This window comes from Cryptotermes secundus, unplaced genomic scaffold (assembly GCF_002891405.2).
Source record: "Cryptotermes secundus unplaced genomic scaffold, Csec_1.0 scaffold721, whole genome shotgun sequence".
Classification (NCBI taxonomy): domain Eukaryota; kingdom Metazoa; phylum Arthropoda; class Insecta; order Blattodea; family Kalotermitidae; genus Cryptotermes; species Cryptotermes secundus.
The window spans coordinates 379,630-406,585 of record NW_019733845.1 but is presented as its reverse complement, the minus strand read 5'-3'; the positions used below and the strand labels follow the sequence as shown (position 1 = coordinate 406,585).

The 26,956-nt window shown below is 37.1% G+C and overlaps 1 protein-coding gene across 3 annotated transcripts in view; it reads right to left on the bottom strand.

The window, feature by feature from the left end:
* Positions 1–26,956, bottom strand: part of LOC111868269 (trichohyalin) — a 137,376-nt gene that overhangs the window by 29,104 nt on the left and 81,316 nt on the right. For all 3 annotated transcript variants that reach the window (XM_033752980.1, XM_033752981.1, XM_033752982.1), the window contains 13 exons: positions 25,383–25,632; positions 24,361–24,531; positions 21,423–21,588; positions 19,904–20,134; positions 18,725–18,919; positions 18,289–18,449; positions 16,040–16,165; positions 12,318–12,488; positions 10,541–10,687; positions 7,386–7,496; positions 4,293–4,464; positions 3,520–3,646; positions 1,552–1,666 (listed from right to left, as the gene is read on the bottom strand). In XM_033752980.1, the coding sequence (XP_033608871.1) occupies positions 1,552–1,666; positions 3,520–3,646; positions 4,293–4,464; positions 7,386–7,496; positions 10,541–10,687; positions 12,318–12,488; positions 16,040–16,165; positions 18,289–18,449; positions 18,725–18,919; positions 19,904–20,134; positions 21,423–21,588; positions 24,361–24,531; positions 25,383–25,632 (2,143 nt within the window). The remainder of the gene's footprint in view (positions 1–1,551; positions 1,667–3,519; positions 3,647–4,292; positions 4,465–7,385; positions 7,497–10,540; positions 10,688–12,317; positions 12,489–16,039; positions 16,166–18,288; positions 18,450–18,724; positions 18,920–19,903; positions 20,135–21,422; positions 21,589–24,360; positions 24,532–25,382; positions 25,633–26,956) is intronic.

Genomic DNA, 26,956 nt, shown 5'->3' with positions numbered 1-26,956 from the left:
AATGCTAATTTCAGGTCTGCCCACAGGAAAAAGCCCATGAAGGCTAGATCTGACAACATACAATGGCCCCCAACGACCAATCCATTTTCCAGGACATGTAATTTTCAGCCATTGCCAGACATCTTCCCCATAGTGCATGGAGCTCCATCCTGCTGAAACCACCTGTGCCTCACAGTCAGAAGCACATCTTTAAGCAGGCCTAGTGGAACAGTTTCCAGAAAACTGTGATATTGTTGAGCAGTCAATCTGGTAGGTAGCAGATATGGGTCCATAACAACATCCCTAATGATACCAGCTCAAACACTGATGATGAAGCAGAAGCGAACTTGATACCCATGTTTGTGGAGAGCATGAGGATTATTCCATGCTCAGAGGTCTGTTGTGGATGTTGAAAATGATAAAAGATGCTTCGTCTGCCCATAGAATTTTATCTAAAAAGGGCTCATCTGCTTGCATTGTGTTGATGTCATAGCCATTTAAGTATGAGAGCCAGAGAGAACATTCAACTGGCAAGAGAAGTGCACTCTGTAAGTAATGTGGCTGCAACTGATTGACAGAAGTACTTCATGGACCCTCAATTGAGACAGTGCGACTCTCATGTGATATTACAAGCTTCTCCATGGCTCTTGTTCCACAGGTATAATTATGGCGTCTTCACTGGCTAATTTCTGCGCAGTCTGTGTGCCATAGGTATTATCATTTCTGTCTCATGGAGTCACTGTTCCAGTTGTTAAAACACATCAGCATCTGGATGATGGCAACTACGATAACACAGCAAATTTTCCCATGCAACAGTACTAGCTCGGCTATTAGAAGTACCAAGGGTTATGAGCATGTCACAGTATTTGTCATGTGTGTATTCCATGATTAGTTTACCACTCTGTGACTTGAATACAAGTACAACTCACAGTGAACTATGTATTGCCATGAAGAATAAAGACTACTAAGAAGTATATTATTCCAATTGGTGGTGACATGTATTTAAAAAAATAAGCATCTCAGGACACACACTGTATAACATTTATACTTGTTTTTCTTTTGTTTTCCTTTTTTTTAATGAGAAATCACAATATGTAGCTTTGTGCACAAATTTCTTTCCAACCTGTATACAGATTTCACATGGTTGCTATGTTGTCTTTCATTCTAGAGAAATATCCTGCCATATTTTTTGAAGATCTATTATTATAACAGATTTCAAGATCTCATATCAGACTACTGCAGCTTCCACCTTGGAAGTCTGCATGACCATGAAGTTGGTGTGAATAACTGTACTGAAACTAAACATATAATACAAAGGACAGAGTCATAATTAAGTTTTATGTAAATGCATCAAATGGTTCAAAAGTTATTATGGGGATGTAAGATACAAGGCCATGATACAGACATGCTGTTACCACAAGCCTGTCTTTCCTTATAAAACATATAAATTAGGATGAAAATGGATTAACCCCAATCTGGGAGGACAGATACCAGGGCATGGCCATGTTAATGCCACAGGATGGCCTTTCCTTATAAAATATGCAAATAAGTTTAAAAACAGACAATACTGACCTGGAGGTCAAGCTTCTCCTTAATCCACATATCCTGCTTCTCACTATATGTGTCTTGCAGTGTCCTTAGCTCATTCTCTGCAACCACCAGTTCCCTTTTGGTTGTCAATAGCTGTCTGTTCCAAATGGTAAATTAATTAACTTGGGACAGCAGAGCAATGAAATGTGTCAAGTTTATATATTTAATTTAGTACAAGGAAGTTGTTCCTGTGCCTAAGCCCCAAATCCTGAAATTATATAGGGAGAGTAGAAAGTGCTCCACATTCCTAACCTCAGCACTAGATGGAGTTTAGTGGTCATCTTCACATTCCTGGTGAATGAACCCCATTGGTCCATTGGTTGATGTGTGAGTGGATCCCCAGGCTGGTCTGGACTTCGTGGCAGAAAGTAAAATTTCAGTTTCTGCCAGATATAAATCCCAAATGACCTAGATCATAGCCAGTAACTTTAGTGACAAACCTATCCTGACTCACTGAAAATTCAGTTTGCCAGGAATATTTGTTCACATTTCATTCTCATGCAATATAAACTCTAATCCAGAAGCATTGTTCAAACTCTGTAAACATGATTTCACATTACATTGATGACCTGACTTCTGTTGTACACGTGTGTCACATTGCTGTACATGAATATCAATCAGGTGATACACTGCTGATCCAGTGGCTGTATGTTGACAATCATTGTACAATACTGTGTATGCATAGTAGAACTGACACTTCTTTTTTCCAGCAACCAAAATTTCTTTCAAAATAACCAGTGTTTCAATGTTTCCAAATTAAAAAAAGGAAGCACCACGCCATTCTTTAAATGATGGCACTGAAATGATTAATGTGGCAAGAATACTTTCTCTTTGACAATAAGAGGATTGAAAAGTACATTCTTCTGGGGTGGCATGTCAGGTAGTCCAGTAGCTTCTTCATTAATATACTTTTCAGGGTAACTATTAGGCTTCTGGACATTATCCATCATCCTGTATTTATCTACAAACACCATCCTCTTCATATTTCAAAACACAACGTTTTGGAGACTGGATTCTGTCTCTGTCTTGAGGTAATTGATAGAGCTAGTACCTATCTCTGAAGATAGGGACTAGCTCTATCAATTTGGCCCAAATGAGTAGATTTTACCTGAAGATGAGATAGAACAGTCTCCAAAACGTTGTGATTTGAAATATAAAGAAGATAGTCTTTTTAGATAAAAACAGGATGATGGATAATGTCCAGAAACATAATATTCATACTATGTACCATCGTTACAAAATTTAGATCTTATATACTCTTCAGGGTTGAAGATTAAGTCAAGGAAATGTGATTTGGTTCATCCTGATCCATCACACTATCAATATTATAAAAGGTTAATCAACTCCGTCCAGTGTAATTAATAAATGTTTCTTTCTCTTTCCTTCTTTTTAATCTTTCACCCTTGACATGTTTCGGTCTTAGAGACCATCTTCAGAAGGATATATCAATACAGGCAGAAACTAATATTACAATGTGATTGGTCAATATCAATACATACATACAATATCATCACAATGCCATGAATATAAAATTTTATCTTTTATCAACTACAGCAATGTGCATGAATACATTAAAATATTTATAAATTATTACAATTAATCTGTTTACAAGTGGGGTTTACAAAGATTCTGTAAAAATTTTAGAACCAGTTTTTTCATGGCCTTTATATTGCCTCTCTTTAAAGGAAGTTGAGTGTCTACCACCTCGTGGTTCCATCGTTTGGTGAAGAGGATAACAATACACAGTCTATCAGTCACACTGGATGAAGTTGATTAACCTTTTATAATCAAGGAAGTGTGTTTGAGCCTGAACATGGATGCAGTATGTTCCTCCAAAATATCACAGAACTTCTGCTGAACTACTGTTTGTAGTCACCACTGTGAGAACCTCAAATCCAATAAGCAGCTCAACTTTCAACATGAAGCGTAGCTTCCAATCTATACACTTACGTTTGTACTGCCTCCTTATCCATAACTAGTTGTGCCTTGGTGACTACATGTTCCTCCTCCAAAATCTCATACTTTGCTGTAAGGTCTTCATATTCATGTCTCTCCGTTGCTAGTGCCTCTTCTAATTCTGTAACATTAATTACAATCTATGTTAAAACATACTGCAGATTTAAATTTGTACGTATTTCTAACTACCAGTGACTTCTGTGTAATCCAATATAGACAGCAGTTGTAGTGAAGGAGATACAGGAGTGAAGATCCAACTGCATCAGAAAGGCAATTTCATAACTTTGTTCTACTTGTAAATAAACTTCTCTAATAACAGATTTAATCATAAACATGAACCAACAAAGTAGATCTGAGTTTAAATTACAAATCCAGAAGTTGATTCTGACATAAGTAACAATGAGTATGGGAAACCACTGAACAACTGGGCTAGCCTGACAAGTTTAGTACTGAAAATATCTGAAACTCAATTTCAACCGTTGATAATAACACTTAAAGCTAAACTAATAAAAATATGTCATACGACTATAATGAAGTGCCAGAAGACAGAAGCAAACCCCCTGCCCCCAAAATTTGTGAATAACAAAGTAACCAAACATACAATATCCAACATATTTACAGCATTATTTCACATTACCTTTCACCATCTACTCCTTCACTGACAAATGTTATGTTGGCTTGTAACAATATGAAAAACTGATATTCCTTGTTTAACTCTTGCTACCACTACGGGACTTATTTATATTCCTATTTTAATTCTTACTTACTATCAATCTGAGACTGATATTCCTCTTTTATTTCTGTAACTTTCTTGCTGTTAGAACCGCTGTTTCCTTCTAGCGATCGCAATTTACTGCGTAAACTTGAGAGCTCTTCTTCCCGATTTTTCAGCTCTTTTTCATGAGAAACTTTCATTCTCTCACATTTCTTCTTCTCGGCCTGTTATAGAGACAAATTAGACATCAGACTCAAGAAACTAAATCATGCAAAGTGTTCACCTTAAGTGCTTGGCTTAGTACTAGGAATATGGTAAAAATTGCCCAGCTGCTAGCTTTTAAATTTAATAACACTTACAAGTAGACTTTATAGATTGCATTCTGTTGTATATATAAGATTTAACATATGTTATAACTGTCAACACAACAAATACAGTGGGAATATCATCAATGAGGACAATGGATCTACATTCATACATTCATTCATTCATTCATTCATTTCCTTTCTTTTCCATATATCCATATAGATAACAAACCTAGGATGTGGAAATAGTCCCTTTGAGAATAGATGACCCTTAACTTTAATCATTTGAGTTACAGATCACAAAGAGGTGCCTGATGATGAACTAAATTATAGGTCAAAACATGTAGCCCAATTTATGCTTACATTATGTAAGTGAGATATATACGAACATCCATTGTCTTCATTGAAGATATTCCCACTTTATATGTTATGCTGGCAGTTATAACACATGATAAACTTACAGGCAGGCTTCAATGCACAAAACGAAAAGCAGAAAGTCCTTAATATCTAACGCACCACATGGTTGTCCCATAACTTAACATGTGAAATTACCTACTAATTTTCTGTACATATCTCCCTACTGGCAATTTCTTTGTCTCCTCCCAAATCTGACACATTTATAATTGATGTTATCATGTGTCCTGGAACATACTTTGGCTGCGAACAACAACCTGATCTCATGCTTTGATAATACCAAGCTTGCTTTGATTACATCAATGAATACTAAGAGCTTATTTTGGGTCTCTGCACATGTAACAATTGGTTCTTAGGCTATAAAACAGGTCAGTCCTTTGTGTCTCGGCCCTGATTTCAGCAATAACTAACAGGTTGATAAAATCTCTTAGGCAATCATCTGTGTCAATTTAAAGATGCTGTGTAAGTTTCAAGTCTAACAAACTAACAAGCTACCTGCAAGTCAAGAAACCAATACAGCTGTGGCACAGCTAATGGAACAATTGCTTGGATATGGCAAAACATAATTGTGACCAATGAATAAAAAATACTGACAACAAGCTTGGAGGCATTAAGAAGTTGATGCTGACATAATTTCTCTTTCCATGAATTTTCAAACATCAGAATGGCAAGACTGTAACTGCTGGTGTTTGGTAAGCCAAACATGATAGTAGTAAGAAGAAAGAAGTCTTCTGGGATGTGGCACCATGTAGATGTGGTGTTAACCGACGTTTCGGAGGAACGTATCGCCTCCATCTTCAGGGTTGTAGTAGGCGATACGTTCCTCCAAAACGTCCATTAACACCACATCTACACGGTGCCACATCCCAGAAGACTGCTTTCTTCATAGTCACCGCCGTAAAAACCTCAAATCTTATATGATAGTAGTAGTACCAACAGTGGGTAGAAAGTGCTAATTCAATTTCTTCTTGAATGTTTCTGTAAAATTCAAACTGTGGAAACCTTATGCTGAGCTCTGCATAAGTTCAGCTTTTTTATATATCAAACACAAGAAAACCATAAGTGTGATCCAGTATTTTCTATTAAAAAGTTCCATTTCATTCATGTGCAACTTGTAGAGACTCCTGCAACTGAACAGAACCTGGGCCATGTAATGTTGAAACAGTGACTAATCGTTTTTCTGTCCGCATAATGGTGATGCTTACAGCCAATTTAAAGGAATATTGTAAAAGTGTATATGTCAAGAGGTTATGTTCTGTATGGTACTCACAAATGTGCTTATAAAGGTTTAACAGTGATTGCTTCATCATCATAGCAGTGGCCTAATGCCTTCTATTTGTGCCAAGAAAGAATTACTAGCTTTCTTATACTGAATGCAAGGTTTTCTCTGAGACTAAGCTACATCATACATAGTTTATTCATGGGTTGAAGATCAGGGATGTTATTCGTTTGCAGATAAGCTGTGCTATGATGGCACCAACTTCATTGAAGTTTAGGTAAACAGTGATTCAAAACCAGCTTTATTCGATTCAGATATAGCAGTCAAGATTGTGGATGAATATACGCTAACTGATATACGTATTTGTGTATGGTAACGACAATGAAAAGGTGAAGAGTGGTAGTAGTAACAGAGATTTTAATGATAAGTTATGTAAAATTATACAAAAAAATTTTGCATGTGAATTTAGAACACAGGGAACAGTAAAGGACAGAAATGATAATTTGGAAACCTTAGAAATGTTTGTCAATAATGATTTTTTGGAGAGAGTACGTATAACAGAGACCAACTCTTATGCAGAGCAATTCATAATAACAGGAACTAGCTAGTATGCAGAACAATGCATACATATCATTAGGTGTATGTTAAAAAAGACATTCATTAAAATCCTGGAATCCAATAACAGAAAATTCTTCATATCAAAATTTTATTACAACTGTACAAGTTTCAGACATTTTAGTCTAAGCATACACTTTTGTTGTGAATTTAAACCCCCCCTCCCAAGTCCTCAAGTTCTTTAAAGTCATTTCACTGTTAGGGTGCTATGGATGTTCAGTGAGAATATTACAATATCTCTATTATTATTATATAAAAACGTTAATACTATATATAAATAACACACACATACTGGTAATAATTAGATATACAGACTAACATCTGCACTGTACAATGTGAGGTAATGGTCCTCAGAAAACCCAATGCTGATTTATGGATCCATGGATCTGAAAGGGTTGGAAACCATAGCTTTTATAATCAGAGCATTTTGCAGGAAGCCATGGTTGAATCCTTATTTTAGAGATAAAATTTTCTAGTACATAGCAATAGGGGTACCAATAAATGGTCTACATTTATTAATAGGTTTGATAGCGCCTTCCTATGCTATTAACAACTGCACCTTCAGGAAGCACAACTCAACATTTTCTGATACCTGCAGATTCACTTCAAGTGTAGATATTTTTGAATCTAAATCAGCCTTGCTCTTCTCTTCTTCAGCATGAGTCTTCAGCTTCTCTTCAGCTGCCTTCAGTAACTTCTCAACCTAGAAACAAGCCCTGCCATTTTTGTATTTGCTGCTGTGTAAGAAGCACCATGATTTCAGAAGCAACTAGTCAGCAAAAATAATTTTGTGACTATACTGTATCCCCTATAATATCATCATCATCATCATCATCATCATCATCCTCCTCCTCCTCCTCCTCCTTATCCTTTCTAGTACTCGGCCTAATGATATCTGTTATCATATTACAAAACAGATTTATTTCTTATTTACTCATACTTAAAATTGAAGCAAAAATCAGTGAAGAGAAATAAGAAATATTTCTGAAAGTAACTTTCTCACAAGGATTTCCTTGAAAAGTTGTATAAGGTAAAGTATATTGAGCCGTGTTTTGTTATAATACATAAATCTGTATGCATGTAACAGTAAGCTTAGTGGTACATAGATTCTTAACATACATAACCACTTCATTACTACAAAACAATTTTATTACTGTTGCTATTGTTATTAATACCACCACTACTGCATTGTTAGTATTTCTGCTATCTTTCTCCACCTCAAGTGTGGGCTGTGCCCCTCAAAGGAAAGCTGATATATGCTCAGCTGGATAAGAAACTGCCCTACACCGAACATTCAGTACAGAGTTTATAACAGCCTGCTACTGGACATATACATTAATGGCAGTAAAATTCCTATTTAATGGACCTCTAGGAAGTTTTCTTACACAAAATTTGAGCTTTCACTGAATGGAAGTTATGCAAAATTACACCAAGAGACTGATCACATTCTAACAGAATTTTTTTTAAAGTTATTATATTTATTATAAAGTAATCTCTTGAGGTATATAGTTAAAGAAACTCTGAAAAGTCATCACTGTGAGCACCTCAAATCCAACCATATAACATTAATTTCTGAAACAATGACATGAAATAAACATTGAAAAAAGCTCATCTGAGAATCAAAGAAATTAATGTGACGATGCTACCTGACAGGAAATACACGGTGTGTCCAGGATTTGTTAGGGCTCATTTTTTTTAAATTTTGCTCTGCAATGCCATCTGTTGGCAAGCTGTAGCATTAAGATTCTTGAAGTTTCAGCTGTGGCTGTCTATAATTTCAAAGGGCAGGCATCGCTGCATGATGAGTTCTGACCTTGAATGTAATAGTACTGTTCTGAGGCTTGTTGAAAAATGGCAGTTAAAGAGATAGTCAACATCAAATTTTGTTTGAAGTTAGGCAAAACAGCTGGAGAAGTGTACGAAATGATGAAAAGTGTGTACAGTAGTGATTGTTTGAGTCGCTCGAACATTTTTCGATGGTATGCTGTATTTCGTGATGATAGGGAGGACACTGAAGACGCTCCACGTGTATCAAAGTCCCACTGAAGAAAATGTGGAAAAAGCGACCGAAATTGTTGCATCAGACAGATGTGTTTCTGCAAGACTCATCAAGGAGCTTTTGGGAATATCAAAAAGTACTGTGCATAAAATTTTGACCGAGGATCTGGGCAAACGGAAGGTCCGTGCGCGGTTTGTAGCACATGTGCTGTCAGAGTGGAACACTGCAAAGACATGTTACGGTCGGCCCAAAGTGATAAAAAATTTACAAAATCGATTGTTACTGGTGATGAGACATGGTGTTTTCAATATGAGCCTCTCACAAAGCGGCAGAGTGCAGCATGGTTGAACCCAAAGAAGCCGAAACCAAAGAGAGTGCGCACGCAAAAGAGTTGAGTAAAGACACTGCTAACCATTTTCTTCGATTCCAAAGGAATCGTTCACAAGCAATTTCTGCCAGAAAGTCAAACAGTGAATTCTGATTATTATCTCAGAGCCCTCAATCGTTTGTGGGCGAGAATTCTTTGAATTCTACCTGAATATCAAGAGCAAGGTTCCTGGTTGCTCCTCCATGACAATGCCCCACCCCACTAATCGAAGATCGTGCGCGATTTTTCGGCCAGAAAAGGGATCACACTCCTTGATCATCCTCCGTATTCACCAGATTTGGCTCCAGCAGATTTCTGGTTGTTCCCAAAAGTTAAGTTGGCAATTAAGGGAGACCGTTATGACACCATCCAGGACATCCAAAGGGAATGTACCGCAGTTCTATATGCGATTCCACAAAAGGAGTACAGTGACTGTTTTAGAAAACTTTTCAGTCGATTCTAGCTATGTATTGATTCAGAAGGAGACTATTTTCAATAAAAAGAGAGAAATTTTGAAAATAATTCATGTCTCCTATTTCTTATGAACACAGTCCTAACAGAACATGGACACACTATGTATGGTCATGCAGCAGCAATTCCAGCTGAGGGAAAAATTGATACAGAGTTTTGTTTTGATCACAATCACACTAAATGTGGGTTATTTACTAAATCTTAATTGAATAAATATAGACAAATAATACATTGTTCATATTGGATTTTGGCTGCGACCAGAAGAAAGATCCACTAAGTATGGGATTTCACTAAATGTGCAAGAACTAAATTCGGATTTCCTTGTGGTTCAATCAAGTCCACACCTCACCAAACTATGCTGCTTTAAGATACATTTTAACATTATCCTCCCACCTTTTGAAGTTTTCCAACTAAAATTTTGTATGCATCTGCCATCTCTTCCATATATGCTACATATCCTGCCCATCTCATATTCTTTTTAATCATCAAAATTGTAGAAATTGTAGAAGTAGAAATTATGAAGTAGATCGTTACAAAAATTTTCCTCATCTTCCTGTTACTTTCTCATCTTAGATCCAAATATCCTGAGCACCTTTTTCTCAAATAACCTAAATTTATTCTAAAAATATCCACATACAAAAATTAACATTAAAATCATTGTTCATTATCCAATATTTGTTTCTTGTGAAACTTCACGTGAAAACCAGAATTTCTCATATGATTTAAAAATTTCAGGGCTTTTTAGACTTTCCACATTTTGAGAGTTCACTTTATTTATAACTCAAATAGTCCATAGAAAGAAAGAGACTGAATTTTGGATGCATTTTTTAGTAGAAAAACTTAAACTTAAAGATGCAGGAAAAGATTTCCTATAAAGAATAATAGCAGTGTTTCCTTTTTACACACATACTTTTTCCAATTTTGTCATAAGCTCCTGTGCTTGAGCCTTGCTCCCTGCCAGCTGGGCACGCAAGGACTTGATCTCCTTGTTCTCTGCTGACCCTGCTCTTGCACTTGCAGCCATTGCTTTCTCCATTTCTTCTTTCATACTAACTTCCTATAACAATGAATTTTACTTTAGTTTTAAAAAGGTCACATGTTCAATACCTGATAAGGTAGTTGGATTTTTCAATTGACCTAATCCATCCAGCCCCACTATAGCCCCAGGTTCGACTCATCCTCTAATAGAAATGAGTACCAGGAATCTTCCTGGGGGTAAAGGGTGACAGCACATAAGGCTGACAACCTCACCGCCATCTGTGAGCTGACTATCCAAAAAATGTGGAAGCCTTGATGTCTCACAAACGTATGGATCACCACGGCCTGTGACAGGGATAGTTTCACCTTTATAATTTTATTATAAGAGTAATTCATGTTTTTAAAGTATAGATGAAATTTTATTTGAATCCTCACACCGGTTAATCCATTCTNGCGATTAGGGTTATAAAGTGTGAAACCCCGCAACTGTGTGATAATTAATTGTAGCCGTTAGTTGTAGATCGTTAAATAAACCAATTAAACATCTCTACGGCGTCTTCGGTAACGCAAAACACGTTACAATATCAATGTCATTTAACTGAAGTTGCAAATCTGTAAGAACAACATTTATTACATATCATAAAGAACATAAAGGTAAAGAAAGGTAAGGCTGCCTTTGTGCAAAGTACCATGCCATGAATGTAGAGAGATAATGTAGAATTTGAGCCTAACACATACTAGACCTTGGCACTGGAAGAAAACGAATGATCAATTTCATTTTCTGGGTGCATTACCCCTATGGAAAGGGTCTACCAATATCCACCGGGTAAGAGGCTGGGCAGGTTCTTGAACCTCTCCAGATATGATGGAAAGGAGAAAAACCCTTTCCTTTCCATTAGTATGGGCTAAGGAACTAGGATTTAAGAATCTTGACCTGTTTTAAATAAAATGAAAAGCATAAGCTATGGATTATTAATGCAAGCAAAGAAAGATACACGAGTTTAAATTCAATGTATATGGTGATCAAAAAGAATGAGGAAAATAAAGGGGACTGCTGCAGCAAGTTAAGAACAAGCACACTTTCGTGGTTCAGTTACATTCGTTTTTCAGAATGGTTAATTCCATTTCTTCTTCTTGTACACTATATTTTATCATGTGATGTTCATTAGGGAAATTTGACAGTTCTAATATCAATTACATTGAAGGTAAAATGTTCATAAATTGCCACTGTCGGTCAAACCACTCCTCTATACGTGAAATGTACACTTTCTTACTACTACAGCAAGTGCTCCCTGGTGTTAGAGGCAAATAGAAGTCAGCAGTGACAGAGAATATATTTCATACCTGAAGAACTACAAAAGCGTTATGGAATTTTTTGGGCATTTAGGATGGCATAAAAAATAATTTTACCTGATGCCAATATAAGAGAAGTGACAAAGGGTTAAAATTTACCTCACATTAAATACAAAATTAAATATATAAATACAACTTCAAATTATTTTTCAAAAAGGATATTTATAGCATTTTAAAATAAATATTCACATATGTGCAAGAAGAGTATGGCACCAGAGTATGTAAAGGATCTCAAGTTACAGATGAGGTTGTAATGTACACTCTTTCAGATATGCTTACATATGTAGCATACATAACTTGCAAGAATACATCAGAAAATACTGGTATGTTTTCTTCACACACGTTAACATCCTCACCAGTTTTTCAATAGCCACATCCCTGTTAACCAATGATGTTTGCAGACTGTCATTTCTTGTCTGCAAATCTGATAACTGTTCCTTCAGAACATCTCGTTCCGCCAACCACTTAGAAGTCATGTCTTGTTGCTGTGATTCACTCAAATGAACCTTCTCTTTCTCTTCTTCAAGCTGATTTCAAGGGGTCATCAGGAAATATGGATGGAATGTTATGTGAAAGGATGTATAAGGATAAATCAGTATAATATAAGAGATACATAGGATTTAAAAGGTGCATATAAAGACAGGCTCAAAGGAAAAGTAGAATACAGAGGTGTTAATGAGAGTTATATAATAAGATTTTATATTATAATACATAAAAGTGAAAGGAAGATTGAATATGAGACAGAGAGGGAAAGTGGAAGAAAAGAGAAAATAAATATGTTAGTCATATTTGTGATACTACTGTATGAAATGTTAACAATAAATTCATCATACAATATCAAAAGACATTAAAATCAGACACTTCATCAAAAGTAATTGTAATTTTCTGGGCATATAGGGAAATAAAAATGAACCTGGGGAAAATAACGGTTAATTTAATTTTGTGTAAACACACCAATTTTGAGAACCATCAGCTAACCAAAACAAAATGTTCTCTTAAACCACTTCATAGTAAATTAACAGTTACTTCTGACAAAAAGAATTTGATTTAGATTTTTATATTCATATAATTTAAAATATTTGTAAGTTCATGGTGCGACCCGGATGCTTTCTTTCTTTCTTTCTTTTCCTTCTTTTTTCTTGGGGGGGGCATCTACACTGTAAATGACATTTTACTACATTATACCATGTTAGAAGAGGCATGCACATTTCAGATTTACAAATTTACATTATGTTAAGAAGAGCATAGGGTTACTGATACATTCTAAATCTGCGAATACTGAAGTTTAACACACAAATTTAACAAAGTTATGAAATGTGAAGAAATATTGGTACAGGCAATCTCAAGTTTATGTTGTTCCAACCTGCATTAACAAAACACTGGTTTGGCGATAATCCTCTAGAAGAGTATCTGAGAGGTACACAGTTCAAATCTTGGGCAAGATTATCATCCATTCTGACTGAGGGAATTTGTGATCTTCCTCAGTTTACCCAGAGAAATTGTTGTATAGTGCCTACAAGAAGGGCAAAAGTGCCTCCTTCCATATCTTTTCCTGCTCCCCATTTATCATTGATTTTCAGTCGTATTTGACACTACACAACAAATGATATCACAACACGTAAAATAAACAAACAATCAATTGAACAAAAACTACAAGATTTTATATTTGTTATTTTACTGCACACTGCTATTCTTGAGAATATATTCCAAATGTAAATTGGAGACTACATGAAAAGATTCATTTTTTTAACTGAAGATAATATATACATGTGAGGCTGAATAAACTGAATAATTTATAAATTGTGAAGAAGTAAAACTCATCACAGGCTAGAGAATATTTTGTGTTACAATATTCTTCAAATGATAGAAGATACATTTCTGACTTGCACTATCAGCCATATTTTAAATTCTGTCAATGGTTCATATAATCTTCATGTGGATTGCGACTCAGTTGGATACACTGTTCAATGAAAGCAGAAAGACACAAGAATATGGGGATGTGATTACATTAGGATATATGGAATAATGGCATGTATAGCCAGTCAATAAATATATTTAGTCCAGCTTGCCTTACCTCAGGAGGAAAATTATGTGTCCTAGAAACCACATATTAATAATGGTCAGAGGCTAAAGTAAAGTGTCCCTTGAGCCTAAGCACAAAGCCCTGGAGGCACCAAGAAGTAGATGTAAACCTCCAGACATACTATACCTCAGCCCTAGATGGAACTGAGTGGTCAGTCTCATGCTTCATTTGTTTTAGTACCATAGAAAGAGCCAGCAGTACCAACATATAAGGGACTAACTTCCCAAGATTGCACTGGGACTTGTGGAAAAACTGCATGTACGTGGAGCAGCTATCAGATAACCGGACTGATGCTCTAAAATCTGTTATTCAAGTAATCTCACAATAAAAATGTTATCACCTTCAAAGTGGTCCCCTCCCCGACCCCTACAGAGCTCCATGTGAATTTTCCACTGTTGGAAGGAATGCTGCAGGTCCTTTTCTGATAGCTTCTTCATTACCTCTGTCACCTTTGCCTTCCCTGCATCTACGGACTCAAAACAGGTTCCTTTTAATGCAGACTTGATCTTTGGAAATAAAAAAAAGGTCATATAGGGCTAGTTCAGGTGAGTAGGGCTGGATGTTCCAACTTGGGGATCTTGTGCTTGGCCAGAAACATCTTGCAGACAGTGTGTTGTGTGCCAGCGTGTTGTCATGGTGAAGACTCTATGAGCCATTTTGCCACACTTCAGGTCTCTTTCTTCTCATCCATTCATGAAGGATTGTCAGAACCTCCTTATAATAGACCTGCTTAATGGTCTGACCTTCAGGCACCCAATCAACATGAACAATTCCACAGATATAAAAAGAACGATCATCACTGCTTTGAAATTTGACTTGCTCTTCTGTGCTTTTCTTTTTTCTTGATAACCTGGCACTCTTCCAATGCATAGATTGGTACTTAGTTTCCAAGTCATACTGAAAAAACCATGACTCATTACAAGTTATTACATTTCCTAAAAAGTCTGGATCATTTCAATGTTTTGAAGTATGTCAGCACAAATTTTTGAGTTTCCTTTTGCTCAGGAGTGCGGACTCTCGGCACCATCTTTCAGCACACATTTTTCATGTTAAATGTTCATGTAGAATCTGGTTAACACTTTCTTTATCAATGTTAGCTAATTCAGCAACTGCTCAAATGCTCTGGCAATGATTCTTTCAAACAATTCCAGTGACCTTCTCAATGTTTGCATCTGTTTTTGAAGTGTAAGGCTGACCGGGACATGGCTCGTCTTCCATCTCTCTCCTTCCTTCTTTAACTCTTTTGAACCAATGAAAATCCTGAGTATGAGATCGACATTTATCACCATAAACTTCAATTAACAATATGTATGTTTCTGCAGCGGATTTTTCAAGTTTTGCGAGGAATTTCACATTGAGATGTTGCTCTACTTCAACACTTAACATAATTCCAACATAGCTCAGATACAATGCCTGCTTCAAACAAAGGCTGCTACCACACTGTTGGCCATATGGCTTTGGAAGTCATAGGGTTGATGGAGAGGACAGGACAGGCTAATATGCCACCCCACTCGTTGTTGCCAAGGCCACAGTGAGTCAGCAAAAAAATCAGTTCGGTCATTATATAGCCACTCCATGTAGACCCTGTTCAATAGAAATATTTAACCCACCATGTCCTACTTCAAGACTCACACTGTATGTCCCGGCAACCGGATCTCAGTGATCAAAGACTAAATAAAATGTACCATGTGCCTAAGCACCAAATACCCACAAAGAGCCTAGAAAGGCTGCCTACTCAGTCCCTGCAGGGGAATGATGAGCTAGTATTTTCAAAATTCCGCAAATGCTTTCTCCTGTATTATTTATAATTCTTAGCCAAAGTGCTGTTCAAGGAACCAATAAACAACGGCAAATATATAAATAAACATTTATAGCTAAATTTCATTTATTCACTATAAACTTTTTCTTCTCAGTCACAAGACTATTTGAAAAAACTTAAGAAATCAAATTATTGTAAATATTTATAAGACAACTCATACGACCATACAGACTCACCTCTTTCTCAAGCCTGTTGATCTTAGTTTTGTTGTTGCTAAGTAGTTTTTCATTCCTTTTCATTTTCTCCTCAACTTCCTTTACTTTCTTCTCTGCCTCTGTAATCTTCTTCGTCTTTTCCATCAACTTTAATGAAAAAAAAAATCAATGCATTTAAAGCACATATATCAGCGCTTCACGTACATTTTAGTCTGCATGATCCTTAGGGCCATAAAGAATGCTAATAGGATGAAAATCGAAGTTAAAATCTGCTGAATCAAATTGAATTGGTGAAATTGTAGAAGTGGAGCCCAGAAATATGCTTGCGCCACAATACTGTACAAAGATGACTGAATATCACTGCTGTTTGTAACCTAAAACAAACAATATACTGAGCATTCCAGTAAATTCCAGGGTTTAAATTTGGTTCTCCAATCTCTTTCTCTCCATTTCCCTGCAATCAACCTTTATGAGTGCATTGTAAGCATCAATATTCTATTCGCATACATCTTTGAAACAAAGGAAGATATTATGCAAGTTATATATAGAACTAAGTGCCAGTGTACAAGGGTTGGATAAAAAGTAGTGGCAACACTGCTGTAACATGAAAGATGTGCGTCAGGTGGCACTAGCGCCATCTGTAGCTGACAGCAGAAGTTCAGTTGAAGTAGTGCAGTGCGTGGCTCTGGTTGTGTTTCATTGAGTTGCATTGTGCGTCATCTTGAACTGCAGGGGCCCAGTTCAAGCGCCCTAACAACATGTTTACAAAACAAGAAAAACACTCCTGGATAAAAATTGAAGTTGCACGAGGTCGTAGTGCATAAAACTGTTATCAGGGACTGTGAGAAGCATGTGGTGATGCTGCTTTGCCATATTGCACAGTGGCACGATGGGTGAAATTGTTCCGTGAAGGGATGGATGCCATTCATGACAGCCATCGTTCAGGACAACCCCATGTTGACAACCACACAATTTAGCTTGTTGCTTCTTTGCTGGATGTTGATCGTCGATGGGCTGCATGGGAGTTAGCTGCTAAGGTAGGCATATGTCACAAAACCGTGCTCCACATTCTGTATGATATTCTTGGATACCACAAAATTGCAGCGCGTTGGGTACCCCATACAATGTCCGAGATGCAACAATGGCAACGTTATGCAATTGCACAGGACTTGTTGGACCAGTACCAGAGGGAAGGTGATGACTTCCTTGGAAGGATCATCACTCTGGGCAAAACTTAGGCTCACTCATATGAACTGCACTTGAAGCAACAATCAAATGAATAGAAGTATCCTGGCTCTCCTCGGCCAAAGAAAGTGTGCCCTACACACAGTAATGTGAAGATGATGTTAATTGTGGCATATGACATTGATGGAGTGATAATGCACCACACTGTACCTGAATCACAGACAGTAAACTCTGCCTACTACTGCAGTTTCCTGAGTAATCGTCTTCGTCCAGCACTCAAGAGATAGCAACGACACTTGTTGGCAACGAACCCTATCATCCTTCATGACAATGCAAGGGCTCATACTGCTGACACTGTCAAGGATCTCCTTCGCCGCTGGCAATGGGAGATACTGTAACATCCACCATACTCACTCGATATGAGTCCGTGTGATTATGATGTCTTTGCCAAAATGAAAGAACCACTGCGAGGGACACGTTACAACAAAAGAGAGGAGATTATTCATGCTGTAGGGTGGTCAATGCTGCACATCAACAGAAGTGGACGTGCTGATGGTGTACCACGCCTTCCACAAATTTGGCATAAGGTGGTACACATGGGGGATGATTACATTGAAGGAATGTAAGTGTGTTTACCTCAGGTAATAAAGTCATTTCAGAACTATAAGAGGTGTTGCCACTACTTTTTAGCTGACCTCTGTATCATTCTACTTTGCATAGTACTCCTATTACTGTTAGAGCTATTACAGAGCACACATACTAAATAAAGTTACATATACTTGTCTCTTCTCCTTTGAAGTGTCATACCCAGCCAACTGCAACATCCTAGACTTCACTATCCTTACAATACTGTGTTTCCCCAGAACAAATTTGTATGTATATCTTGTCTCCGCTATGAGCTACATCATTGCTCTACTGTAACTGCTCACATTTTTTGTTCTACCGACATTGGTAACCTGTATAAATCATGAAGTTCCTTTTATGTATTACTTTGATCCCTCAGCTAACGTAACCATCTCAACAGGGACGGAAAGCCTCAAGCATCTACTGCTGCCATAGTATTACATTCACAGAGTTTACCTCACCTCTATTTGTAGTTTGATTTTCTCTTGCTCAACTTTAGTGGCTACTTCCAGTTTCTGTCTTAGAGATGCTCCTTGTTGCTGCTCTATTTCCAACTCAGTTTTGAGCGCCTCTATTCTCTGCATAAATACTGCTATTTCCTCCTGTTTCTTAATGGCAGCCGCTGCAACAGTATAATCAAAATGCAGGACATGCAATGCTGCTCATATGTCTATGTCCATGAAGACATACAGGAGAACATAAAATATAAGACAACCAGAAAATCAGAAAAATATCAGTCTCTTGAAAGAGTATGCAAAAACAACAATACTGTTTTGTTTAGCCAAGTTCATAAAAAGCTTTAATCATTTATTTATAAATATTTATTGGTTCATAGAGTGCACCGAAACATCACACTCCACAAGTCTACACTTTTACAAGAACTCAGTACATACTAACCTCTCTCAGCATTAACTTTTACAACTTCTTCATTCAAACGTTTTTGGTCCTCAGATAGTTTCTTCACTTCTTCATGTGCTCTATTTCTTTCCTCTTCTAGTTTCTTCTTGTCTTCTTCCAGCTTCTTAATTTCTTCCTTCCATACCTTCTTCTCTTCCTCTAGCTTGCTGCACTCTTCTTCTGCCATCTTTCTGCCTGTAAAATATAAAATGTATCAATTCATTCCACCACAAATGCACATGAACTGACCTAGGATTAAATCTGGGCAATGATGGTGGCAAGATGGACAGTAACATCTTCAGCTTGTTGACTTTCTTTGTGTCATGCTTACATATCACTTAACAGCCATATTGGATGAGAAGAAATTATTTATTATAATACAAAACAAAAACAAAGACAAATAAATATAGATCACTATTACCAACTTGAACATTTTCACATTACTAGATTCTCAACATTCCTCCTTAATTTCAAAATGTTACAACATTATTAGCTGTTTTACAAAGTTAAATTGAATAAAAACTTAGTAATTTTGGTCTTCAGATTAAAAATTAGTACATTTAATTAAAATTTTCTCAGTCTTATCAAAATCAGACTTATTTCTTCTTAAGTATAATGTCTCTAAACTTGGTAAATTTCTCTGGTGATAGCGGTTTTGTTAAAATGTCTGCACCTGAGTTTCAGTGCTACAATATTTGATTGAGAACAGTTTCTCTTTCAACTGTTCACTTATGTAGTGATACCTAACGTCTAAGTGCTTACTCCTATGCGTTACTTGTCCAGATTCTGTTAGCTTGATTGCACTCTGATTGTCGACACACAGTTCAGCTTCCACCCCTTTTCCTGTCAACTCCTCTATCAACGCCTTTAGATATTTAAATTCTTTACAGCACTCAGCCTCAGTGGTTGATAATGCAACAATACTCTGTTTCCTAGAGCACTGTGATATTGGGCCCCCCGACATCATAATCACATATCCCGTTACACTGTTCCTATCCTTTACATCCCCTGCATAATCAGCATCACTAAATGCTTCCAGTTTCACATAAAAATATTCATTTCAAAAATGGCTCAAACATCCAGTAGTTATTATCTTATGTATTTGTCTTCTATTACAATTATGTAAAAGAATTAGTGAAGTTTTCTTACATTAAATTAAAAAAAAAAAACATTACTTACCTTCTTCGATTGCCTTAATGTCTTCGACAGCCTTCTTCTTCTCTCTTTCTGCGTTATCCCTTTCTTCCATCAGTGAATTTTCTAGTTCCTCCATTTCCTTCTTATTTTCGTCCAACTGCTTCTGCAACTTTTCTTTCTCTGCTTTCCATACCTTATCTTCAGCAGTCCCTTTCCCTTCTTGTAATTTTGATTTCTCTGTTTCTGATTTCTTCAGCAAAACGAGTACCTCCCCTTAACAAAGAATGAAATAATCAGAACCTTCTCTCACTTAAAACCTTCACAATGTGGATAAAGTATTCTCTATGAGGGAACAATTATATACTGCTTCACCTATTTAACCTTGTAATTATTTCCAATTAGATAACATGCACATTGCTTCCATCTTCATATTGTTTGGACAAGGTATTTCACATAAGTAGATTCTAAAGGGTTCTGAAAATGGTTCAAAACACTCAGAATTACTGGGATTTCAGACTTTAACATACATACAGACAATCACTGAAACGTCTGGCTCAAGAGACAAGAGTGTCAAAGTCTAGTGCAAGAATAGCAACACAACTGCTGAAGCTTAGATCCTATAAAACGACAATAACCTACGCATGCCTTGCAGCCCTGTGATCCAGCTAGCACTGTACATTTTTTGCAGTTGGTTTCTATAGTCCATCGTCAAAGGTGAGATCAATCAGCAATTGAGAGTCTTTTATGATGAAGTGTGGTTTAACTTGCAGGGATACATAAATATGCAAAATAATAGCTACTGGAGTTCACAGAGTCCACATCTAACCCATGAAGTCCCACTCCATCAAGTGAAAGGTGGTGTCTGGTGTGCTGTAAGTGCAAGAAGGATTGTTGTACCTGTGCTTTTTAACAAAACAATTAATCGTGATTGATATCTGTGAGTAGAGGGACAATATTTTCAATACCAGATGTGATTTGTGAATTGCACCTACTATATTCCAAACATTATCAGATGTCAGGCATGCTGATACCGGCTGAATTCATATGTGCTTCACAGCAGAGCCATGAAACCAGTCAACAAAGAAAAATTATCTTTGTATATATGGTATATGTTATATGTTGTATATATGGTATATGCCTGTTATGGGCTTTTAGTTGGTGGGCAGTACAGAAGAAAGATAATGAATTATTATCTGCACCAAGATTGTCATCCTTATGAAAAATACCACATACTGTGTATCAAGCAAAACATCTGAAATATATTTAACACACTAAAGTATCTATTCTATGTTACTGTGAACACACATTAGGATCTTGTATATGCAGACAGTATTTTCTTTTCATTAATTATTCGTGTCTATATCAGCGAAAATTATTTCACTGTTTCTGCTAGATTCATCATACATCTCATGCTGCCATGTATAAATAATCTCACAAACTGATGAAGTAAATACAAAAATAATTTTATCCCAGCAAACCCATTAGTAAACCTTGTCCCTCTCCAACAAGAATGATATTTCTCATTTGCTTACACAATCCTATACACCCACACTGGACATACCAATTTCATTTTCAAGATCTTCTACCATTTTCTTGAGTTGCACTTTTGAGGTCAAGTCTGTTGGCTTTTTCGGTGTCCGCTGCCTGTAAAATTTTGCACTACTGGAAACTGCATCCTCTTTCAATCGTTTCAAAGACAGTGTCAGATTTTCGTTATCTTCCTCGGACTGTAAGAAACACAAATATATTCAATGACTAGTAATATGACTAAGGATAGGAATTGGGCTTAAGAGAAAGTAGTACAAAGAGAATGAAAAAAATAACGTACAATTCATACCATTTGCATAATACTGCTATGATGTCTAAATTAAGCATCTGAATAAGTGAGAGATGTAGCATGAATGGCAGGAAAACAATAAAAAATTGTGGTCGAAAAAATACCATTGGAAGAGACCACTTTGGATAGATTAGGGTAAATGGAAGATCTGTACAGTATAGTCAAGAGTTGGTTCCAATAAATCAAACTGCCCACCCAAACCCCGTGTCTAGTCAGTACTACATGTGACAACTGCTGTCAGGAATGCTATTCAAATCCCACATGTGACATCAGTTGTCATGAATTAGTGAACAGACACGGGGTTTTGATTTGTAAATGGATTTATTGAAATCTTACAACTCGTAACTGCAAGTAATTATAACACTACCACTAATGCACATGCATGACTTCTCACTAAACTCAAATTAAGTCTTCTTCTGTTATGGTCTTCACCAGTTGTTGCTTGGTCATTTTCAAACAACAAAGCTTATGCTGCTCTCATTTACGTCATTGCCAGCTGGCTACCATCTCACCACTCATCCTCAACTGTCATCCTACCGTGGCGGCCTGGGTCAGGTCATGTGGGATTTGTAATGGACAAAGTGGCCCTGGGGCAAGTTTTCTCTGAGTACTTCAGTTTCCCCTGCCAATCTTCATTCCATCAGTTATTCTGCAATCACCATCATTTACCATCTAGGGCTGGTACAATAGACCAGTAGTGGTTGCTGTACCAAATGGACTCAGTATCATCCCACTAAGAAGAAACTGTTGCTGGTCAGTAAAATTGTTGCTGACCTTCGCCAGCATGATCATTCCTGATTTCACTCTCCACACGATCCATGACCAAAATTTTTGCTCTGTCCTAGACATGTACATGTTTAGAAATGGGGTCTCTTCTTCAACAAGGGGGGGGTCTTTCTGTGTAGCGTTAAGTTTGTTGCACGAGGATATACGCATACTCGTATTTTGTAACTGCACTGTACTAATACAAGATATACAGTGGCTGGCTTGTACAGCAGGTTCTTACTTAACTTATATAACTACCCTGAATCTGCAGTTAAACAACCTAAATGTCATAGGTCTGACTGCCGCCAAGCTGAAGCCTCTTCTACTTCCTAGGTATGGCTTCTACTTATCCAGTATCATGCACATTTGGGTTTGCACGGTTTAGGATTACTTCTGCCTGTGTCCCACATAACCAACTCATGGTCAATGTTTACTGGCCACTGCACAGCAACGGTTCTTTGTTTACTGATATCACAGTGCATTTCCTGGCCATTGCATCGGAATGACTCCTTATTTAATGATGTCGTTATGTGTTTATTGTGCCATTGCCTAGGTATGGATGTCTCTTCTGGTTTTCATGTCATAATATTAAAATGAATCTTAAGAGAAGAATGTTTATTATCACTCAGTCAACAAAATTCTGGTATGAACAAACTGAGCATTTGCGTGTACTACATATTTTGGCCTATTTCAGCCATAATCAGGTATAGCGAGCTTCTACAGCCACCCTTCTTTCTATCTGCTATACCTTGCCACAATGGCCAGCGTTTGCACATTGGAAGCGTATTGTACAGGTATGTTGTTTATGTAATGCTGTTATGTTATAAAATGTATTGTTATGTGTAGGGTGCTACACGTGACGAAAATGACAGGTTCTAGTTCAGATGATTGGATTTATTGGCACCTTGGTTACAATCTCCCTTGAACACATTTAAATACAGAGCTATCGCTGATTTACACATGCTGGTCTTTTCCTGGTAATGCAATTAGAACACAGTAACTAGCATTTCAAATCACTCCAAATATTACACATGAATAAAGCCTTCCAACCGCACTTCACATGTCTACTTATTCCTCTCCACGATGAACTCAGACTCAAAACTCTGTCACTCACGGTCACTTCTAGTTCCAATTTGCTTTGAACTTATGGCCCACGGCACGGACCATACAGAAATCACAGTTCTACTGTTGCATAAGGAAGACCACAGAGAAAACGAGTCACGTGATAGTTACCTCGCCAGTCCACTGGCGTGCAACAAGCTATAAACATTCGTTCACTGATATAGAGCTTCTATTGCTGCATATTGCACTGTGTTTACAGAGCTGCTGCCTGGAAACATGTTAAGTAAATCCATTACAATATTAAAAATTAAAATTAAAATTCCAAATTTTTTTTTCTAAGAGGGAGTGCCTCGCCATCAAACAGTGAGTGAGTGGAATTCTGTTCTGGGGTTTTGTTTTTCCTTCTTTTCGAAATTCAAGTTTGTTTTGGCCCCTGAGTTGTTTTATGGGCCGTTGATGGCGAGGGATCTCCAAAATACTCAACGTTGGTTTTGCGGCATCGAGAGGGAAGTTGTATTTCATGGTATTTTTATTCTATTGTATCTGAGTCATTTTTGGTATATTAAATATTTGTTACTGTTGTTATCTGGAGATTTTTCTGGCTATTGTTGGTCAAGATCCATAGCTTGGCCGCCCCACCCTGTTTCAGGGATAGAGGCATTGTGAAACAACGTAAAGGAACCAGGGGACAAAAGCAGTGTCTTCCCCTTTCTAGTTAGCTTAAGAGGGGAGGGGCAGTTCAAAAATGACCTGAGTAATGGACACATGAGCATTAGTTCACTGTGCTTCCTGTTAAGATAAAACCTGACAGGTACACAACTGTCACACCACTGACCTTCCTGGCTTGAACCTGGAGTTTGGACAGTTCTTCTGTTTTCATTTTTAACTCCTTCTTCAGTCTGGTAACTTCTGCTGTGTCCTTTAATCCTGGCTTCTTTTTCTGATCTTCCTCAGCTGCTAATTTGGTTGCTTCTTCTGCCTTCAGTTTAACTTCCAATTCTTTCACCTGCAAAAGTGTATGGAAGTGTCCATTTTATTTCTGCTATTCTTAAAGTGTAGAAGAACAAAGGGCTGAGGAGAATCCTTGAATGCAAGTCAGACAAAGGAAAGTAGAGTGGAAAAAATTACATGAGGAAATTAATAATTTGTACTTCTCATTGAACACAAATAGGCCAAGAAAATCAGGGAGGAATTAATGTTAGAATACCTGAGATAAAAGACCATTTGTGATTCCAATGTGCATATAGGAGGATGACATTAAGTTGGATCTTTGAGAAGTGGTACATGAAGTTATGGACTGGATTCAACAAACTTAAAATAGGTCTAATGGCATGCTTATTTCCATTTTCAATTTCATGGGTAGGCTACTTAATATAAGTTGCAGAAGGTAGCAGACAAAGGAATCACATGTACATATTAAACTGCAGGTTCCCTCTGCAGGTTATTTTCATCATGACCTTACTGCATGTCTGTCTGTCTGTCTATATATAGGATTGGGCATTCATTTATACTAGCAGAGTTTAAATGCCCAACTGCACAAATGTTGTACTTTGGCTACTTCGTCCATACTCATCACTGTACTGATCGGTGCACTTCAGATGTTAAAGGTTAAGATTACTGGATACACATATCATGCATGGACAATTACAGGGATCCTTTACAAGCAATAAATGAAGTTGCTGAATAAGCACTCTTTAGGAACATCAAGGACTAGCTGGAGTGACCAAGTGTGGAGGGGAAAAAATAAAGTTCAGAAAGAATGGACACATACAGCAGGGGTTATTACAGGACAGAGAAGAATGGAGGCCTTGTTATAAGACAGCCCATCTATGGAACTACACTCCATATCCAAGTTACCTTGTTGTTAGCATCTGTAAGCTTTGTTTCTAATGATGTAATTTTTGCTTTTAATGTAGTTTCATTTTCAGCTTCTAAAGGCCACTTTTTAATCCTCTGCAGATGCAATTGTTTATTTTCTGCTGCCAGCTTTTCATTATCTGATTCAAGTGTTTGAGTCTTGGTGCGCAAGATTGCTGCTTCCTGTTCTATCACCTGGAGTTGACGCTTCAAGTCCAAAGCCTGTTGCTCGCTTCCACTGTCCAGTGACCTGAAATATTGTTGCATGCATTTGTTGCACCAAATACATAATTACAATCTTTCCTATGGCTGCATAATTTGAAATGACACCATACAAGTATCATAAGTGAAATAACTTAGAGACAGGGAACTGTTATATCTTACAGGACATAACACCATGTAGGTCGATGAAAGTCAACCATCATTTCTCAGGAACATAATGCCTTCATATTCAGGGTCTTTGCTCTGCTTACTGTCTGCTTCAAGCTGCTTTCTTGTTTAACTTACTCTTCAACCCTGAAGTTGGAGACGATACTTTCCTCCAAAATGATTGGTTTACTTTCACCAGACTACACAGCATTAGATCCCAGAAGACAGAACCCATCCAGAACCTAAAATAAAATAATTTACAGATACTTTGGTAAAATAATATTGTGAAGTACATGCTTGTCATCACAGAAAATATGATGTGACAGAAGACATGGATATGCATTGACAGAGATAAAAGAAAAGAAGCAACAGAAATGAGAATTCTAAGAATCATTAGCTGGATATACACAGACAACAAACTGAACACTGACACTTTACAAATCAGTACTCTTATTTGTTTAAGTTCTATATCCATTTGTAACTCACTTATTGGCTTACCCTTGTATGTGCCTGTGCANCAGTCAGTTGTACTGAGTCAGTCAGTCAGTCAGTTAGTCCTGGAGCTACCTACGAGTCAGTGAGTCCTCGAGCTACCTCCGAGTTAGTTCCGAGTTAGCCAGCAACCAGTCAGTTGTATTCTGGCATTTGGAGTATACTATTTGTGATACTGCGGATAGCAGTAATCGTAAATCTGTAATTTGGGTGATTGTAAGTGCGAATGTGAAATAAAGTTCGCTACATCGAATACATCGAGAATTTATTTGTCGCGATATACGCCCAATACGCGACAATATGCTGAAGTACATGCTTGTCATCACAGAAAATATGATGTGACAGAAGACATGGATATGCATTGACAGAGATAAAAGAAAAGAAGCAACAGAAATGAGAATTCTAAGAATCATTAGCTGGATATACACAGACAACAAACTGAACACTGACACTTTACAAATCAGTACTCTTATTTGTTTAAGGTCTATATCCATTTGTAACTCACTTATTGGCTTACCCTTGTATGTGCCTGTGCATGCAACACTGCATTTGAAGCATGCCAGGTTTCTATAATTGTTTAAATCATTGCCAGTCAAAGATATTCAACATTTTATGCATCACTTACTTTTAGATATCACAGGATGTTCTTAATTCTAATATTTCCTGTTTGAACAGAAAGTAAGCGCAGAAAAATCAAGATAGATATCTTAAAA